The sequence below is a fragment of the Clupea harengus genome, chromosome 21 (genome assembly GCF_900700415.2).
Source record: "Clupea harengus chromosome 21, Ch_v2.0.2, whole genome shotgun sequence".
Classification (NCBI taxonomy): Eukaryota; Metazoa; Chordata; class Actinopteri; order Clupeiformes; family Clupeidae; genus Clupea; species Clupea harengus.
This window is the reverse complement of record NC_045172.1, coordinates 14,105,305-14,120,535: the sequence shown is the minus strand read 5'-3', so window position 1 is coordinate 14,120,535 and position 15,231 is coordinate 14,105,305. Positions and strand designations below refer to the sequence as shown.

Below are 15,231 nucleotides of genomic sequence, written 5' to 3'. Positions count from 1 at the left end.
CATTTGAAAATCCCTTTTGACGTGACAAGATGCCCATACCAGATATGGTCAGCAGGGCTTCAACATGAACAGGAATGTATTCTTTTTCTATTATAAAGTGTCTCAAAACGTTTCTGAAAGAACCAGAACAGATATCCAAACACTTAACACACTGAAGACAAAAAAAATAAAAAATCCTAACTGCACACCAAATCTCTGCATTGAAAGCGGAAGACAGAAGAGGGCAGTAAAGGTGTGGAAAGGACAGGGTAGTAGTAGCGTGACGTTAACTGTCTGTGATAAAGCTGAGAAAGCAATGTGGTGTTGGAGGGGGAAAATCATTTGGGGGGGGGGGGGGGGGTGTTAAGGCACTAATGTGTGTTAATACAATCTCATTCGTCACGTCTGGATTCGGTGGAAGATGTCCGCCGGGTGGACCGCTGCAAACGGCGGGTCTTTGGGTGCAAGGGGGTTGCGACACATCGCTTCAGGCAGCGGCGATCACTCGTTGGGGTTATTTGGAGCGATCGCATCTGCGAGGAGGTCAGGACGGAGGCACTCAATGGGGCACTGAATGTTCTGGGAGTACAAAAAACGAAGAACAGTGTTTGTAAACAGAAATGAACAAATCAAAGGTTTCGTAGGAGCTAAAACGTTTCAGGCTGTCCTAAATCTGTTGCTAACAGTGTGACGAGAGAAGTCGAGTACGACACATAGACCATTCAATGTTAATGTTAACTACAAGGACATGAACAGGGACGGTTATAGCATGCACTAAATATTTCAAACATGGAGATTAAATCTGGCCTGTCATCCTGATATTTCAGATAGCAGCCGATCAATACCAGATCACAATCTGATTTGGCACCTATTTTCAATGCTAGTATCATAAACTAACTGTCTCTTTTTTTCTTCTTAAGTAATTAGAGTTAGACCACACATTAGAATTAGAGGCCACAACACGAACACACTGCAAACTTGCTGTTAGCATGAAGCAATGTGACAAGTTATGTAATTAGTGTATTATATTCACACACTTAAGGTCTCTGGATTTTTGACATTACATGAGTCACGATTCATAAATAATGTCAGCCTTAAAGCTCCGTCATGACACAGTCATGCCACATAGTAACATGACTGCTTATGTTAAACGTTTGTTAACTGTGCAACAGTTAGCAAATGCATGACCGGTTGAATTTACAAAAACGTAAAAGCCTGACTGGCATAAAACCACTCAATATTTATAGGAAGGATTTATCAAGTAGACCCATTCATATAAGAGTTGTTTAAATACTCTTTTCAAATACTCATTTCAGATGGCATTGCGAGCTATAAGCCTGAAAAGCACTGAGTTCCCATTACAGCGCAAAAAATGTATCGGGTTGCCATTGCCTGGAACACTCTACCAATGACCCACCTTGAACCTGTAGGTAGCAGCGCTTTCATCTAAGTGACATTACAAGAGGAAAAATGTTTTCAACACGTTGAATAACTGTAGAATTACAGTTTACTGTTTAGATTGGAAAGAAGAGATTTAAGTGACAGAGGTGTTGGAATGGTGAGCTGAATTGGCTAGGAGGTGAGGTAGACTCACCACTCTGCTGAGAGTTGTATCTCCATAGCTGCTGTGGGAGTTCACACGAACCGGGTGGACTAGGGTGGCATCTCCTCCAGGCCGTATGCAGTTCTCACAACGCCATCCCTGTGACAATCACAAACAATTTTTCAGTTAATCATATCCATACACACATCATGGTGGCCAAAAAGGCAAGGTAACTTAGTTTGATTTGTTTTATTTTGAACGAAAACATATCCTACCTGTTGTCCACCATGGCATGTGCAAGTGCAGATGGCTCCAAGATATTCTTTCTGCCACTGGTTGCCTATGTGATACATCTTTCCATCGTCGTAGCAGGTAGACTCATCTGTAAGATCAAAGGCCAGTGGGTTTCAGGTTGATATAAAGCCAAATAACATTGTTTTTTTAACTCTACTTAAAAGTTTATAGAGAACTCAAAGCTGCACTACAAAGCTGAACTTACGTGGTTCACACTTGAATTCTCCCTTGCCATTGCCTAGACAGGTGCAGCTCATCATGTGACCATTCTCAGCCTGTCGGTCCCACCTCTCACCAATCCGGTAGTTCGCGCCGTTGTCATGGCACCATTCTGTTTTGAACAAAGAAGGACAAAAAAAGCAGTATTAACACAAGACAATGGCTGATGTTTCAATACTCTATCCAAATAGAAAATACCTGCAACACAGCTAAAAAGATTGGATGGACAATTGCCTGCCTATAATATTCAATGGAGATTGACACTTCCAAAAGGTTGTTGCCCCTAGCTTTCTCCATATCCTCTAAACATGATCTGTGAGCCCTACGTAATGACTTGATTCCCTTTGAGAATGAGAGAGCTGGACACTCACTGGAAGAGTCGCATCTGAAGTGCCCGCTGCCAAGACCCAGGCATCTGCACCAGAGCTTGAAGCCAGTCTCAGACATGCGTTCCCACTCCTCGCCCACGTTGTGAGAGGTGGCCGTGAAGGTGTCGTAGCAGGAATCCCCATTGGCCGGGAGCCCTTCAGATACTGGGGTGTGGAAAAGGAAGAGGAAAAAGGAGAGAATATGGTTCACCCTTTCAGCTCAGCTAACAAGAGAGTGACGTCAGAATCTCCTGTGGGACATGGGTTATTATGATCTGACTTTACTTGATCAATAAACGTATCAAACCACGCCTGAGCTTGTCCCACAGATATACCTAACTGTTCTTTAGCATGATGTACTATGTGAGACAATTTATACAGAAAAATGTTGGTGATACATCAAGAAAAGGGGCCAAAACAGTGACTATGTATAGTTTTCTTACCAGTGTTGCCTGCTGTGACGACCTCCTCAAACACCTTGTGCCTAAGAGCATCCTTCAAGGCCTCAACAATGACGTTGTAGGAAGCCCCAGAGGTCAGGCCGATCAGGGTAGCACTTGTAGAGGTGCCCGGAAGACTCATCTGGGAGGCAAGAATGGATAAATTACACACTGAATTCATTAATTTCATGATATTAACTGAACTTGTGTCCTCTTTGTCCTTCTTAATACCCAAGTCTGCAATCGTGCGTGTGTGTGTGTGTGTGTGTGTGTGTGTGTATGTCAGACAGCACCCTCACCTGGAAGGTTTTCTCGTTGCGGTGGGTGAGTGGCTCGCAGTGCACCTCGTAGGCAGAGCTCTGCGGCAACGGCTGCCAGGTGATGACGGTCTGCGTCTGCGCCTCCTGGGGTCGCCCTGTGTCGTTCTCTGGAAAACCATAAGGAAGCCCGTGGCCAGGACCTTCACTCACCTGCACAACCGGCACCCTGACCCCATCGGGCCCCGCCTTAGGGATGTAGACCAGCGGCTGGTGGGGCCTCTGGGGCACCTGGGGCCGGTAGGGCAGGTTTGGCTGGTTGTACTCGGTGTACTCGACATTCGTGCCCTGACCCCCTAGCGTGTCCTGGCCATTGGTGCCCACAACCTGGACACTGTTGTCGTCGACGTTGGGCACGTCCAGTCCGTCTTTGTTGTCAGGGCGTGAGGGTGGCAGTGGCAGCGGAAGCGAGCCAAATTCTGAGCGGAAGAAAGGGGTTAGCAGTGAAGCAGCATAGCCAGGGGGGAGATGGTGATGGGAGCTGCAAGATTGCTTTGCAGCCAGCAAAGAGTGCTGAAACAGATCCAAGCTTAGCTCTGGATCTGTGGAGCGACAGCCAGCTTAAAAGCTGCATGGCCTCCATTTTTCTTTTGAATCACATAACTATTCAAAAGTATGAGCCTTGTTTGTATTAAAAAGCAACTACTCTGGGCTCATGAAAATTGTTTAATTGTTGTTTTGAAGTGGACAGAACTGGAAGCATCTAAAAATAACACCTATTTGTATCAGCCTGCTAAGAAGCCGATTCAGTTGCCCAGCTAGCAATGAGCTTTGGCAGCTCTTCAGCAGTATGTTGCAATTCCAAACCTCTTTTTGTCTACTTTTACCATTCAGTAACAAAAAGACCGTTTGAGAGGTAGCCTACACCCACTTTTCTGTGTTTTGTGTGTGTGTGTGTGCCTGTGAACTGTGTGTTTGTGTCCCTGTGGATTTGAGAGCTAATTGGAAATGTACTTACGAGTTGTGGTCTTGCCCACCAGTGGTGAGCTTCTCTGTCCATTCTGGAGTGCGATAATCCTGATGATGTACTCAGTGCCTGGTCTCAACCCTGTAATTAGCCCCATGGTCAATTAGCACAATAGCTTTGTCGGACAATGCTAATGTTAATGCTAATGCTGTAAATAGTGGAGAAGTGTGCATAGCCTACCATTAATGGTGGCATAGTTCTGGCCAGCATGTGGTCTGGGGGTGACCTCACGGGGCCTGCTCCCAGCCTCTTCATAGGTGACGTAATATCCTGTGATGCGTGTGGTTGGGGGGCGCCAAGAGAACGAGATGGAGGTGGGGGTGGTGGAGGTGAACTGGAGGTCGGTGGGAGCATTAACCGCTGGAGCAGCTGCACAGATAAGCACACGTACAGTTCCACACATTAGTTAATTTGAAGAATGCTTGTGTGCATCAGTTTCTACATTTGCTAAAGATGTAAAACGTAAAAGGACCTCATGGGCCATCAGGCATGTCTCAATGTATTTAAAACAGATGCACTTTTATCACCTGGAACTTGTGCCAGTAAAGTTAATGTATGTCTAGTCCTGTGTGTCTTAAGTTTCATGCATGACATATTAGCTTTAAGTAAGCCTTTGTCCTGGCGATGGAGTAGACTTTGTCTTACGTGTGGACACAGTGAGGGTGAATGGGGGACTACGGGAGTTTCCATTCAGGGTGTACATGTTGATGGTGTAGACGGTGCCAGGCTGGAGCCCTGTGGAACAAACAAAAATGGTCATAATTTATTTATTTGATGAACAGAAATGTTAACAGCAGATGTATCATGTATCATTCATCATCACAGTGAAAATGTGACTGCATCAGCTAATCGGTGTGCCACATTTTAAGCCCTGTGGCTGGAGTGATTTGAGAAGGGCCATATCAGTATCCGCTTACGTACGATCTCGCAAGCTAAGCAGTACTGGGCCTGGTTAGTACTTGGACCAGGTGCTGTAAACTGAAGGCCAATCCCTCACTCAGTGTATTTACTGGATTACTGAAACATCTAGAACAAGTGGATACCAAATCCGGTGGAAACTCGCTATCGATGGCCACTCCACTATGGAGTGAGAAGGCGAACAACAACATATCAGTATGAGATATGAGCACCTGACCTGAGCCTCACCGGTTAGAGTGGAGGTTCTGGCTTCCTCTGGGACAGAGGGTGAGGGTGAATGCGTTGTGATTGCATCAGGAAGTGGATGTGCCGATGTAGTGTGTTGAGAATCTTCTGAGCCTTATTAGCATGATACACCTAAAGATGAGTAGGCGCCTGAGCCTTACCTGTTAAGGTGAACGTTCTTGCCTCCTCGGGGATACTCTTGCTGATGGTGGGGTATCTGCGGTCGTCAGGGATGGCTTCGATGAGGAAGCCGGTGATCGGCTCAATCTTAGCCCTCCAGGTGAGCGTGATGGAGGCGTCCCTCACCTCAGACATCTTCACCCGGCGGGGCGGGCTAAGGTCTGAGGAGCCAATGAGAGGACAGGAGTGTTTCGATACAGAAGGGAGGCGATGAACGAAGTTAGTCAGTGACTGACATTTGTATTGTTTTGTCCTTAAGGGAAATCCTCTTACTGTCTGTGGTGGTGACCTCTCCAGTCAGGGGTGGACTGGTGGAAGAATCCTTCAGGGCGTATACGTATACAATGTAGGGGGTGGCAACCTGTGAAAGACCACATGATGTTAAAAAAACGATCTACAAGAAAAACATTCAGCCAATAAAAACATCAACCTCCATAGGTTACAACTGACAGCTACATTGTTGTTTGATAAATCATGCATGCCATTAGAGAGTAGAGAGGCCGGTTTCTGTAGAAAATTGGAAATATGTTTCATTAAGGAAGAGATTATTATTTATCAGGTGTGCATAAAGGAGGACGTTCGGGAAGGTGTAGCTTACCATGAGTCCTGGCACGGTGACGCGACTCGAGTCAGGGGCCACGTTCAGCTCCTTGGAGGGGGCCAGGTTGTTCTTGGGACTGACCACCACGCGGTAGCCGGTCAGCCTAATGCTGGGAGAGATCCAGGTGATGGTGAAGAAGGTGGGGCCCACCTCAGAGAACTGCATGACTGTGGGAGCAGGGACCGGCCCAGAGGCTATGGGGAGGAACAGTGGAGGGAGAAACCTTCATATATACAGATATTGTAGATACAGATATACAGGGGGACTGCCAATGGAAACTAGCCTTTTGGCTATAATTGGGTGCATTTACATTTTAACGTTCATGAATGTACACTGTCCCCTTGATCAAATAAACCAATTGATTGATTGATTGATTGATTGATTGATTGATTGATATTCACGTGTCATTCCCATGTTTTTCACAGAATACCTAATCTGATTTCGAAATAAAAAATGATGAGGTACAAATTACTGACTAGGTATACAGCACATTTTGTACAAACCTGTGGGGCCTCTTGTGGCTTGCTTTCCCACCAGTGTTGGTAGGGGTGTACGTCCCTGTATAGGAATGACCTGGATGGTGTACTCAGTGTTGGGGCGAAGGCCAGGGATCACAGCGCTGGTTTCGGAGCCACGAGGTGCTGGGTACAGCTCATGTTCTCCCTCCTCTGGACTGGTGTACAAAACCCTGTAGTTGGTCACACGGTCTGTGGGAGCGTCCCAGGTGAAACTAATAGAGTTCGTTTCCACGTCAGTGAAGGAGAGGTCGGTAGGGTGCTCACCACTGCCGGCTGTAGAAGAAAATATCAGACAGGTGAGTTCAGCACAAGAATTCAGTAACTGAGGGATACAATTGTTATGACAACCCTTGTCATCACGATCAAGACAAACAACATTTCATGACACTGCAATCTAATATTTTCAATCTAACTGCTCATCATCATGAAAACAAAATAAAATAAATACCATAACATCAGTTGTACACATAATCTGGATGGGGCAAAGGTCATTGCCTGATCCTAACCTGTGGGGCCTCTTGTTGCTTGCTTTCCCACCAGTGTTGGTAGGGGTGTACGTCCCTGTATAGGAATGACCTGGATGGTGTACTCAGTGTTGGGGCGAAGGCCAGGGATCACAGCGCTGGTGTCGGAGCCACGAGGTGCTGGGTACAGCTCACGTTCACCCTCCACTGGACTGGTGTACAAAACCCTGTAGTTGGTCACACGGTCTGTGGGAGCGCCCCAGGTGAAACTAATAGAGCTCGTATCCACGTCAGTGAAGGAGAGGTCGGTAGGGCGGTCGACTCTGCCGGCTGTGGAAGAAAATATCCGACAGGCGAGTTCAGCACTAGAATTCAGTAACTGAGGGATACAATTGTTATGAAAACCCTTGTCATCACGATCAAGACAAACAACATTTCATGACACTGCAATCTAATATTTTCAATCTAACTGCTCATCATCATGAAACAAAATAACATAAAAACCATAACATCAGTTGTACACATAACCTAGATGGGGCACAGTTCATTGCCTGATACTAACCTAAGGGACCTTTTGTGGCTTGCTTTCCCACCAGTGTTGGTAGGGGTGTACGTCCCTGCACGGGGATGACCTGGATGGTGTACTCAGTGTTGGGGCGAAGGCCAGGGATCACAGCGCTGGTGTCGGAGCCACGAGGTGCTGGGTACAGCTCACGTTCGCCCTCCACTGGACTGGTGTACAAAACCCTGTAGTTGGTCACACGGTCTGTGGGAGCGTCCCAGGTGAAACTAATAGAGCTCGTTTCCACGTCAGTGAAGGAGAGGTCGGTAGGGTGCTCACCACTGCCGGCTGTGGAAGAAAATATCCGACAGGTGAGTTCAACACAAGAATTCAGTAACTGAGGGATACAATTTTTATGACAACCCTTGTCATCACGATCAAGACAAACAACATTTCATGACACTGCAATCTAATATTTTCAATCTAATATTTTCAATGTAACTGCTAATCATCACGAAACAAAATAAAATAAATACCATAACATCAGTTGTACACATAATCTGGATGGGGCAAAGGTCATTGCCTGATACTAACCTGTGGGGCCTCTTGTGGCTTGCTTTCCCACCAGTGTTGGTAGGGGTGTACGTCCCTGCATAGGAATGACCTGGATGGTGTACTCAGTGTTGGGGCGAAGGCCAGGGATCACAGCGCTGGTGTCGGTGCCACGAGGTGCTGGGTACAGCTCACGTTCACCCTCCTCTGGACTGGTGTACAAAACCCTGTAGTTGGTCACACGGTTTGTGGGAGCATCCCAGGTGAAACTAATAGAGCTCGTATCCACGTCAGTGAAGGAGAGGTCGGTAGGGCGGTCAACTCTGCCGGCTGTGGAAGAAAATATCCGACAGGCGAGTTCAGCACAAGAATTCAGTAACTGAGGGATACAATTGTTATGACAACCCTTGTCATCACAATCAAGACAAACAACATTTCATGACACTGCAATCTAATATTTTCAATCTAACTGCTCATCATCATGAAACAAAATAAAATAAAAACCATAACATCAGTTGTACACATAATCTAGGTGGGGCACAGTTCATTGCCTGATACTAACCTAGGGGACCTTTTGTGGCTTGCTTTCCAACCAGTGTTGGTAGGGGTGTACGTCCCTGTACGGGGATGACCTGGATGGTGTACTCAGTGTTGGGGCGAAGGCCAGGGATCACAGCGCTGGTGTCGGAGCCACGAGGTGCTGGGTACAGCTCACGTTCGCCCTCCACTGGACTGGTGTACAAAACCCTGTAGTTGGTCACACGGTCTGTGGGAGCGTCCCAGGTGAAACTAATAGAGCTCGTTTCCACGTCAGTGAAGGAGAGGTCGGTAGGGTGCTCACCACTGCCGGCTGTGGAAGAAAATATCCGACAGGTGAGTTCAACACAAGAATTCAGTAACTGAGGGATACAATTGTTATGACAACCCTTGTCATCACGATCAAGACAAACAACATTTCATGACACTGCAATCTAATATTTTCAATCTAATATTTTCAGTGTAACTGCTAATCATCACGAAAAAAAATAAAATGAATACCATAACATCAGTTGTACACATAATCTGGATGGGGCAAAGGTCATTGCCTGATACTAACCTGTGGGGCCTCTTGTGGCTTGCTTTCCCACCAGTGTTGGTAGGGGTGTACGTCCCTGCATAGGAATGACCTGGATGGTGTACTCAGTGTTGGGGCGGAGGCGAGGTATCACAACGCTGGTGTCGGAGCCACGAGGTGCTGGGTACAGCTCACGTTCACCCTCCACTGGACTGGTGTACAAAACCCTGTAGTTGGTCACACGGTTTGTGGGAGCGTCCCAGGTGACACGGAGAGAGGTCGTATCCACGTCAGTGAAGGAGAGGTCGGTAGGGCGGTCAACTCTGCCGGCTGTGGAAGAAAATATCCGACAGGTGAGTTCTACTTGAAGTTAGGAGAACTACATTATACTTTTGTCCAAAAACTTAAAAAGAAGTTCATTTTCAAAAGATAGATTGAAGTAGAACGACATGTGTAACACTCTCATCCTAAAGCTTGTCTACTTTTGGGTTTATTTCTACTTAAATCTAAATCTCATCTGAACCTCTTTTTCTGCATTCCTTCCATGTTGTGAGAGAGCAAACTCATCAGCTCTCCAAAAATATGATCTCAACAATTTCTCCTATCTTCACTATACATTTCTCAAATGTCCCATTGGACCTGCTCCAATCCGCTTAATACAACCTCAGACAGATGCAGCCCAGAAGTAAAACAATGTTAATGTGGAAGAGCGATGAGTTATTGCCTGATACCAACCTGTTGGGCCTTTGGTGGCCTGCTTGCCTAGCAGTGTGGTCAAGGGTGAACGTCCCTGCACGGGGATGACCTGGATGGTGTACTCAGTGTTGGGGCGAAGGCCAGGGATCACAGCGCTGGTGTCGGTGCCACGAGGTGCTGGGTACAGCTCACGCTCGCCCTCCTCTGGACTGGTGTACAAAACCCTGTAGTAGGTCACACGGTCTAGGGGAGCATCCCAGGTGACACGGAGAGAGGACGTCTCCACGTCAGTGAAGGAGAGGTCGGTAGGGTGGTCGGTGGGGTGGCCACCACTGCCTCCTGTAGAGGGAATATTGAGATTGATAGATAGATAGATAGATAGATAGATAGATAGATAGATAGATAGATGGATACTTTATTTAGGAATTTGAGTGGAATATTGTGGGTACATGTAAAGACACACGCTCTCAACAAAAGGACATGGAGTTCTTTTTCTTTTTTTAAAGAATACTTTCAGAATCTCTCAGAGGAGGCAAGAACAGTTTTGCGTGCATTTATGAATCTTTTTCTTGCATTTACACACCAAAGACTGCACATACACCTCACCTGTAATGGCGTTTTCCACCACTGGGGGGCTCTCTCCGGCCTTGCCGATGGCGAACACACTAACAACATACTCTACAGTGGGTGACAGGCCTGTAAGAGTCATCTCAGTCTTCTCTGCAAAGGAGACAACACAAGCATATAAGCAGTGCCCTCACAACAATAAACAACTCAAAAGAGAATAGTGATACAAGAATGAATGCGCTGGACTACAGGAGCTCGTGTGAGGCTAAAGCTAAAAAAGTGAAAGCTTCTTTCTGTTTCCATAGTCCATAGTTCATACACCATTGTTCTCTAGTTCTTAAAATGATGACCCAATGAAGCTGTTGCACTTACCAGGCCCGACAACCTCAGAGAAGGTGGGTCCGTCCCCGTCCTTGGGAGCACCGGTGACCCTGTAGCCAGTGATGGGGCCTTTGGCGGGGCTCCAGCGCACAGTGATGGCATTGTCCTGCACTTCCGTCACGTCCATGGAAGAGGGAGATGGAATGTCTGAGAAAGCAAAAAAAACGGTTTAGAGAGAGACGTCAAAACTGCCACGTAAGTTAACACAGAGACACTCTTGAGCCTTGTGATTTCACTGTAGTCTGGCCCGATTTGAGGTAGAATGAGTGCAACTCCTATACCTACGGTGAAATGATACGATGCCACTAGGTCTAAACTAATGTTTGTGTGCTCGAATGGTTAGGAGTAGAGTAGAGTAATAGCTAGGAATGGAGTAAAAGCCACCGGGGAAAAGCATAATGCAAGAAACAGTGTATAACTATAGTTATTATATTAAAGTATTATATTAAAATAAAACCATCAATAATAATAATAATACATATATACATGCATACATGCATGCATACATACATACATACATACATACATACATACATACATACATACATACATACATACATACATGCATACATACCATACATTTATGGATGTAAAGCTAATGGTAAATATGAGGAGACTCACAGGGGCGCCCCCCAATAGTGTTGGTCCTATGGGTGACATAGATGGGGGTGCTGGAGGCAGGGCTGTCCCCTCTGCCCGTGACGGCGTAGACAGTGATGGTGTACTCCGTGTCGGGCTGGAGGTTCTCAATGGTGGCCGTGGACCGAGTCCCGGGGACTGTGAATTCCTTTGTGGGTTGTTCACCTGAAAGAACATTACAAATTTGAATGTCTGTGTGTTTTACATGTTAACATCTCAGCAAAGTCTCTCTTAATAAGGAGAGCAGAGATGCCAGTGGACAAACCCGATACAGTAAATGTTAGATAAACATTTACAAGTCAAATAAATAAATAAGCAAAGAATCACATCACTAAATGAGTACCCCTTAACTAGCGCTCAAGTGACCCCTTCTTCTATTTCTTAACCTTTGTACTCATAAATGAGAGTCATAAGCAAGCGTACTCTTATCATTATTAAAAGATTGGATTTATGCTTTGAACGTTATGGCTGCACTGGTCAGATGTGGAGGGGTGAGTGACGATACCTGATTCTCCGTGCGTGATTCTGTAGTAACGCACAGTCACTGGGGGATGGTTCCAGCTGATGGTGAGGGTGGAGGGAGTGGAGTCGGTCACCTCCAGACCAGTTGGGGCCTCGGTGACTGCGGAAGAATACAAAAGGAGTCAAATAATTTTCTAAAAGGAAACAATCAAGTCTAAACTAATCTAATCTAATCAAATCTAATCCGATGTAATATATATAATATATTAACATGATGAGCACGTTCAATCTGCATGCACTAATGGCAGTCCCCCAAATCTATATACAACAAATATGAGGGTTTTATTCACTTCAAAGAGATTTTATAGAGAAGTGAATACATAGCACTTTCAACACAAACTTTATCCTTTGCATTTCTGGTCACACATTGATTTCTGTACTTTGTCAATGATATATTGATATTCGCACAGGTATGAGACATTCACTGAGGTTTTTAACACTTTTTGTTTTTTAATACCTCTCTTGCTGTGGACAGATCACAGATCAGGAGAGAAGGGAGAGATGGAGAAATAGATGAGAGAGAGAGAGGGATGTGTGTACCGGTGGTCTGGCGTCCTTCCAGGGGTTGGCTCTCGTCACGGCCACTGATGGCGAAGATGTAGATGTCGTACTCGGTCTCGGGCAGCAGGTTGGTAAGGGTGAACTGGTTCCGGGTGGGGGGCAGGCGCTCATCCTTGGGACGGCCTCCACTGACTGGCTGGTAGCGCAGGCGGTAGCCGTTGATGCGGGCAAGAGGTGCCACCCAGCGGACGGTGAAGGAGTTGGAGGAAATCTCGGAGAAGGTGAGGTCAGTGGGGGAGTCGAAAGCTGGTGGAGGACAGTGAAATGAAGAAGAGTAGAGGAAGAGGAGGAGAGGAGAGAGTGTGGGAAGAAGAGGAGGAGGAGGAGAGGATAGAGAATTCATTTAATTGATGCACTGACACAAAAAATAAGCTTGTCCAGTCACCTTTTCTCCTACAATGACATACATTGGGGAGAAAATCCACAGACATATCAGGTTGACACTCACTTGTTCTCTGAGTCCCAGTGATAGGTTGACTCTCATGGTCTTCATACACAGACACCACGCTGACCTGGTATTCAGTGTTTGGCTGCAGGTCTGAATGATAGTACAAATGCAAACAAATTATTCATTGAAAAAAGCACAGTGGCTTTTTTCGTACATGTGCGTTATAACAACAATTCAATTATAACGCACAGTTAAAACATATTTTGTCTGAAATGACATTGCGGTTGAGTTTTGATCTCGATCTTACTCTGCAGGACAGTAGAGTCAGTAGTCTTCCCCACATTGATCTCCTGGACGTTACTGTCTTCCATGGGCTGGTAGCGGATGAGAAAGCGAGAGATCTCCGTGGTTCGAGACATGGTCCAGGATACTCGCATGGTATCTGATCCAACCTCATCAAAATGCAGGTTTGTGGGTGAAGGGACAACTACATAGGAAGAAAGTCGTTTTAAGAATGTTAAAATTGTCTTAGCTCGAGCTGCTTTGCAGGTGTCCCCGTACCAAAGCATTGAGATAATGTGAAAGCATTGTCATTATACTTCTTCTGATGTGACAGGGGATGAAGACACCATGGTTGACACAATCTGGGGGCAAAACGGTTTTAGATAACCACTTATAAGCGTTAATAAAACTGCATGATATAGTTTCTGAGCCTAACTGGTGTCTGGAAACCAGTTTGCAAATCTAGAATACAAAAATTAAATGAACCTGTAATACAATACAACAGCAGGTTTATCAGGTAAACAGGTAAATTACATTGGCTGTTTATTTCAGTATTTCTGTATTTTACTATTTTAAACTGGGAGGACTCATTCACCAGCTCTGGGCCTTGTCTGCTGTGTGACGGTTGCCGGTTCGCCCTCTCCTCCCTCCGTAACCGCGGTAATGCTGATGTCATAGTCGATGCCTGGTTCCAGCCCGCGCACCGTGTAATAGTCGGCGGTCGTCTCGAGCATGTCCTCAAGAAGGGGCACGCTCTCGCCAGCAGCCGTCACCATAACGTGATAGCCCGTTACGGTGGGCAGGTTTAGAGGAATCCACCTCAGGCCAATAGTGGTGTCGGTGACATTGACGAAGGAAACGCCGCTTAGCCGGGGGACGTCTAGACCGAGGGGTTAGCATTGCAGCAAATTGGAAGCGTAAGGGAAGGGGAAGATGAAAACAAGACACTCAGACCAGCCATGATAATGTCAAATTAAGACAAGCATTGACAACCACAGTACCCTTCGTCAAGCAAATTAGATGTTGGGTTATATTATGGACAATTATTTATGGATTAACATAACACATGCAGACACATTAAAGAAATTCTATGCAAGTGAAATTATATCACAAACTGTGAAAACATATATACTCAAGACATTACAACAGCCAAAGCTTTGGGGTTGCATTTGAGTACTGTACAGTGAGACACAACTTGCATTGCATTAAAAGAAATTAGAACATATAACCATACAGTGATTTTCAGAAGCCATGCTCATAATGTAGTGATATCAAAAAACAATGCCCACAGCTTAAAGAACACCGATAAAAAACAGGCTATGATTTATATGCCAAATGTGACAATTGTTATCGGTGTGCTTTTAAGCCCTGGACTAAGTAAAAGTGAATTACTGGTCCGATTAATTTTTCCGGCAATCATTTCATTTTTTTTTTAAGTACAACAACAGCATGCTGTTGATGAGGCCAAGGCCCAATGACAACACAAATCAATTCCATTGGTAAGCAGGACCGGATTCAGTCATCAACCGATAGGTGGGTTAGTTTAATTCCCTGGGGTGCAGTTGTGCCAATTATGACAAACCAAGTGACGCATAGATCCCACATGAAAAGGGAGCAGGCAGAATTACACAGAGGGAGACCCTGAGATGGTTAACTAAGTTTGGTCTCCGTCCCGTACTCTTTCAGGAAGAGGGTCGAGTGAGGGCTTTGGGGTTAGTGCTCTTACGATGGGATGGAATTATCGTAGGCTAGGGCTTAGAGAAACCAGGAACCCTTTTTTAGGTGGGGTGCTATGAAGAAAGGTTTCCTGGCTAATGGGTTCTCGACATGTTCCAGGCACACAGGCAGTTACTGTGTGTGTGTGTGCGTGTGTGCGTGTGTGCGTTTGTGCGTGTGTGTGTGTGTGTGTATGCGTGTGTGTGTGTGTGCGGGTGTGTGTGTGTGTGTGTGTGTGTGCGTGTCTTTATAGACAGCCTGGGCTTTATGACTCGGTTTTTATGGCATGTTTCCCAGAGGCGAGGTTGGAGCAATGGTGGACCCGGCGGGGGAATGGT

General features: G+C 45.9%; 1 protein-coding gene across 8 annotated transcripts in view; it reads right to left on the bottom strand.

Moving 5' to 3' along the window:
* Positions 1-331: 331 nt before the first annotated feature.
* The window catches only part of fn1b (fibronectin 1b), a 33,557-nt gene continuing 18,657 nt past the window's right edge, over positions 332-15,231 (bottom strand). For 2 of the 8 annotated variants that reach the window (XM_031559103.2, XM_031559105.2), the window contains 27 exons: positions 13,203-13,382; positions 12,956-13,045; positions 12,487-12,753; positions 11,930-12,046; positions 11,407-11,589; positions 10,777-10,932; positions 10,444-10,557; positions 9,877-10,176; positions 9,184-9,471; positions 8,650-8,937; positions 8,130-8,417; positions 7,596-7,883; positions 7,076-7,363; positions 6,555-6,842; positions 6,049-6,245; positions 5,724-5,811; positions 5,432-5,620; positions 4,773-4,862; positions 4,308-4,496; positions 4,119-4,208; positions 3,143-3,579; positions 2,847-2,985; positions 2,407-2,568; positions 2,022-2,147; positions 1,798-1,904; positions 1,574-1,681; positions 332-558 (listed from right to left, as the gene is read on the bottom strand). In XM_031559103.2, the coding sequence (XP_031414963.1) occupies positions 481-558; positions 1,574-1,681; positions 1,798-1,904; positions 2,022-2,147; positions 2,407-2,568; positions 2,847-2,985; positions 3,143-3,579; positions 4,119-4,208; positions 4,308-4,496; positions 4,773-4,862; positions 5,432-5,620; positions 5,724-5,811; positions 6,049-6,245; positions 6,555-6,842; positions 7,076-7,363; positions 7,596-7,883; positions 8,130-8,417; positions 8,650-8,937; positions 9,184-9,471; positions 9,877-10,176; positions 10,444-10,557; positions 10,777-10,932; positions 11,407-11,589; positions 11,930-12,046; positions 12,487-12,753; positions 12,956-13,045; positions 13,203-13,382 (5,135 nt within the window). In that variant the 3' untranslated portion in view covers positions 332-480. Of the gene's footprint in view, positions 559-1,573; positions 1,682-1,797; positions 1,905-2,021; positions 2,148-2,406; positions 2,569-2,846; positions 2,986-3,142; positions 3,580-4,118; positions 4,209-4,307; positions 4,497-4,772; positions 4,863-5,431; positions 5,621-5,723; positions 5,812-6,048; positions 6,246-6,554; positions 6,843-7,075; positions 7,364-7,595; positions 7,884-8,129; positions 8,418-8,649; positions 8,938-9,183; positions 9,472-9,876; positions 10,177-10,443; positions 10,558-10,776; positions 10,933-11,406; positions 11,590-11,929; positions 12,047-12,486; positions 12,754-12,955; positions 13,046-13,202; positions 13,383-13,772; positions 14,058-15,231 lie in introns of all 8 variants that reach the window. The other 6 variants (XM_031559111.2, XM_031559104.2, XM_031559107.2 and 3 more) reach the window with 6 other exon arrangements.